The following is a 4,031-nucleotide window of genomic DNA, read 5'->3' as shown; positions in this document are numbered from 1 at the left end:
ATCCCTCCTGTTGTTTTTATCCACTGATCACAGAGAGAAAGGCATCCCTGTCTGCCCTCATACCTTCCTCTTCGTCTTCCTCTTCCTCCCTCCCTGACTCAGGAACAGTTGGAAGCAAAGGGTCGCTATTCTGTAACTGACAAAATAACTAATCTGGGGCCTTAAACCTGAAGGTCAGTTTTTAATAAAATATCAGAAACCAATTTCCACTTGTTTGTCACGTCCATTTATCACCTCATTTAATACAATTAGAGAGAGAGGCAGTCTGTGGCTGGGGCTGTGGGCGGGGCTGTGGGCTGTGGGCGGGGCTGTGGGCTGTGGGCAGGGCTGTGGGCAGGGCTGTGGGCTGATAAGAGATACTGGAGTCAGGGGAGAGGAGAGTTGAGGGATACTGAGTCAGGGGAGGGATAAGAGATACTGGAGTCAGGGGAGAGAGTTGATAAGAGATACTGGAGTCAGGGGAGAGAGAGAGTTGATAAGAGATACTGGAGTCAGGGGAGGGAGAGAGTTGATAAGAGATACTGGAGTCAGGGGAGGGGAGAGAGTTGATAAGAGATACTGGAGTCAGGGGAGGGAGAGAGTTGATAAGAGATACTGGAGTCAGGGGAGAGAGTTGATAAGAGATACTGGAGTCAGGGGAGAGGAGAGAGTTGATAAGAGATACTGGAGTCAGGGGAGAGAGTTGATAAGATATACTGGAGTCAGGGGAGAGGAGAGAGTTGATAAGAGATACTGGAGTCAGGGGAGAGGAGAGAGTTGATAAGAGATACTGGAGTCAGGGGAGAGAGTTGATAAGGAATACTGGAGTCAGGGGAGAGAGTTGATAAGAGATACTGGAGTCAGGGGAGAGAGTTGATAAGAGATACTGGAGTCAGGGGAGAGAGTTGATAAGAGATACTGGAGTCAGGGGAGAGAGTTGATAAGGGATACTGGAGACAGTATCAGTACAGTAGTGTGTTACAGTAGAAGCGAGAGGAAAAATGACTACGTCTGTCTTTTACGCAAGAATCACTGAGAGCCCTCAGCTGGCCACTTACGCAATGTAGTCGTTTACGCTCAGTTTTCAACATAAAGACGTGGAACTACGTCAAAACGCTGTAGACACCTTAGGGAATATGTAGAAAAAGGAATCTGGTTGATATCCCTTTCAATGGCCAATAGGGGTGCATAGGAACACAACGGTTTCAAAGTAAGAGGCACTTCCTGATTGGAATTACCTCAGGGTTTTGCCTGCAATATCAGTTCTGTTATACTCACAGACAATATTTTGACAGTTTTGGAAACTTTAGAGTGTTTTCTATCCTAAGCTGTCAATTATATGCATATTCTAGCATGTGGTCCTGAGAAATAGGCGGTTTACTTTGGGAATGTTATTTTTCAAAAAATATAAATAGTGCCCCCTAGTTTCAAGAGGTTTTAACATAGAGATTCTGGGAACATCAGAAGGTGGGGGAAATTAACTATATTCTGGTAATCCGACCAATTGAACATATGCGGTGGTACTTAATGAATATGATGACAGTTCGGTTGTCATCTGAGACATTCTCATCAATGATAAGATAACAAAAACTCTACAGTGGAAAGTCTACACATCAGAGTTATCGGATTCACATGGAATTGTTGTTCATTTTAAAATGTTTGAATATGAAATTATTCGTGATGGGATGAAATGTGATTTTAGCTTCTAAAATGTGAGATGTGGGTTTTCATAAGATATTGCTGCTCACTCAGTGGCCCACGTGAAGAGATAGAGGTTGTAAACTATGACACACACCCTTTTTCTCCCTTCCTATACAAAGCCTTGACCGCAACATAACTTTCTGTTCCGATGATGTGAGGATGACGGTCCTGTGTCAGAGTGGTTCAGATAATAACTACAGGACAAAGCCAACATCAGCGTGAGCTTTGGTTGTGAATGGTATGAACTTTGAACTCTTATTCACTACAGAAGTGATACCTCCTAGCCGTTGAGGTAGCAACAGCAGATGCAAACACAGGTTAGGAAGGAACAGATAGAGTATCCCGTCTATCACACAACGACGTTACTACAACGTATCCAATTGACAACCAGATACATTCTTCAAAGGACAGAGGACTCGGTTGGGCAACACGGTCTTCCATCTTCCACCAACCTACCGAAGCGCAGCTCAGAGTAAATATTTATTGCATTTTCCTTTTCCAAATGGGCGGTAATTTAGAATGCATAAAATACGGTATTTACGATAGCACAGCTTTTTCCTTTGTTCCTCAGTCTTCCTGCTCTTTCACTCAAACCCCGCCCCTTTTCCTTTGTGTAACCAGCTGTCATATCTGTTCCGCAGATCAGGTCACAACGAGGTCGGCGGTTGATAAAACGCACAAGACAAGGCTGATATATCGACACAATACATGGCTGACCTAAATTCTATTATTCTGCCTAGCAACTCGACACATCAGACAGCGTACGAGTGAATCTTATTGGACGACGGCGGGAAACAGAGTAACGGGTGTTCCGTGTGTCACGGGGTCAGAACGTTCCCTAACAGAGGGCACTGCTCTGACACCTCGTTACTTAGCAACACCACTTTGGTGAAATCCGACCACTGGGTCTCCGTTTCAGAGAGCGGTTGTTTCAGTGGAGGCAACTAAATGAAAAGCCTGAGAAGAGAGTCATACAGGCGCTCTAGCAGGGGGGGGGATGTTTGATGGGGTGTGAAAGTCATGTTCTCCCTCCCTCCAGGCCAGGACAGGGCAGCCCCTCTCTCAGGTCTTCGTGCCAGACTGTGTGACAGCAATGCAGAGTGACAGCCCTCTCTAACACACACACACACACACGGTGTGACAGCCTTCTCTAACACACAGCCTGGCCTGCTCTGCCCTCCCAAAGGAACCAGAACAATCCCCATCACTAATGTCTGGCAGAGGGATACATTAAAGAAACACACTCTAACTTTCATTTCAACTCACAAGTAAAGTGCTGACGGCCCCTTCTGTGTCTCTCTGAGTGTGTGTGTGTGTGTCTCGCTATCTGAGTGTGTCTCGCTCTGTGTGTGTGTGTGTGTGTCTCACTCTCTGAGTGTGTGTGTGTGTCTCGCTCTCTGAGTGTGTGTGTGTGTCTCGCTCTCTGTGTGTGTGTGTGTCTCGCTCTCTGAGTGTGTCTCACTCTCTGTGTGTGTGTGTGTCTCTCTCTCTCTGAGTGTGTGTGTGTCTCTCTCTCTGAGTGTGTGTGTGTCTCTCTCTCTCTGTGTGTCTCACTCTCTCTGTGTGTCTCACTCTCTCTGTGTGTCTCACTCTCTGAGTGTGTGTGTGTGTCTCGCTCTCTGAGTGTGTGTGTGTGTCTCGCTCTCTGAGTGTGTCTCACTCTCTCTGTGTGTCTCACTCTCTCTGTGTGTGTGTGTGTGTCTCGCTCTGTGTGTGTGTGTGTCTCACTCTCTCTCTGTGTCTCTCTCTCTCTGTGTGTCTCTCTCTCTCTCTGTGTCTCTCTCTCTCTCTCTGTGTGTCTCTCTCTCTCTCTGTGTGTGTGTCTCTCTCTGTGCGTCTTCTCTGTGTGTGTGTCTCTCTGTGTGTGTGTCTCTCTCTGTGTGTCTCTCTCTCTGTGTGTGTGTGTGTCTCTCTCTGTGTGTCTCTCTCTGTGTGTCTCTCTCTGTGTGTCTCTCTGTGTGTGACGGGCAGAACATACCTGCCAGTATCATTGTGTTCACATATCGGCCCACGAATTGGGACATTTTCAGCGGAGATCGTTCAACGAAAAACTTCTATTATATTCCATCATCCAGTAGGTATTCACACACACACACACACACACACACACACACACAGAGATTTGTAGACTGCTAATTGACTGCAAGAAGCCCAAACAGATCTAGCATTTGACAAAAACAGAATAATTTGAAAACCCTGATGATCACATAGGCCTCAATGTGTTCCTGTTCTGCTGGTCCCACGCTGATCTCCTGGTGACTGTTCAGCCTTTACGATTTCAAAATAAAAGCTCCACCTGTTGTGGACCCCTGCAAAAAGTCAACTCTTCTACTCGACGACTACACTTCCAG

The 4,031-nt window shown here is 46.3% G+C and overlaps 1 protein-coding gene across 1 annotated transcript in view; it reads right to left on the bottom strand.

Moving 5' to 3' along the window:
- LOC121843780 (protein diaphanous homolog 3-like) overlaps positions 1–3,671 on the bottom strand; it is a gene marked incomplete at its 3' end in the record, with an annotated part of 68,570 nt that extends 64,899 nt beyond the window's left edge. Inside the window, exon 1 of the mRNA XM_042313595.1 lies at positions 3,659–3,671. Within this exon, the coding sequence (XP_042169529.1) occupies positions 3,659–3,671 (13 nt within the window). The remainder of the gene's footprint in view (positions 1–3,658) is intronic.
- Positions 3,672–4,031: the final 360 nt, after the last annotated feature.

The sequence above is a fragment of the Oncorhynchus tshawytscha genome, unplaced genomic scaffold (genome assembly GCF_018296145.1).
Source record: "Oncorhynchus tshawytscha isolate Ot180627B unplaced genomic scaffold, Otsh_v2.0 Un_contig_7503_pilon_pilon, whole genome shotgun sequence".
NCBI classification, from domain to species: Eukaryota; Metazoa; Chordata; class Actinopteri; order Salmoniformes; family Salmonidae; genus Oncorhynchus; species Oncorhynchus tshawytscha.
The sequence above is the reverse complement of the archived record's forward strand: the minus strand, read 5'-3'. Positions and strand labels throughout refer to the sequence as shown.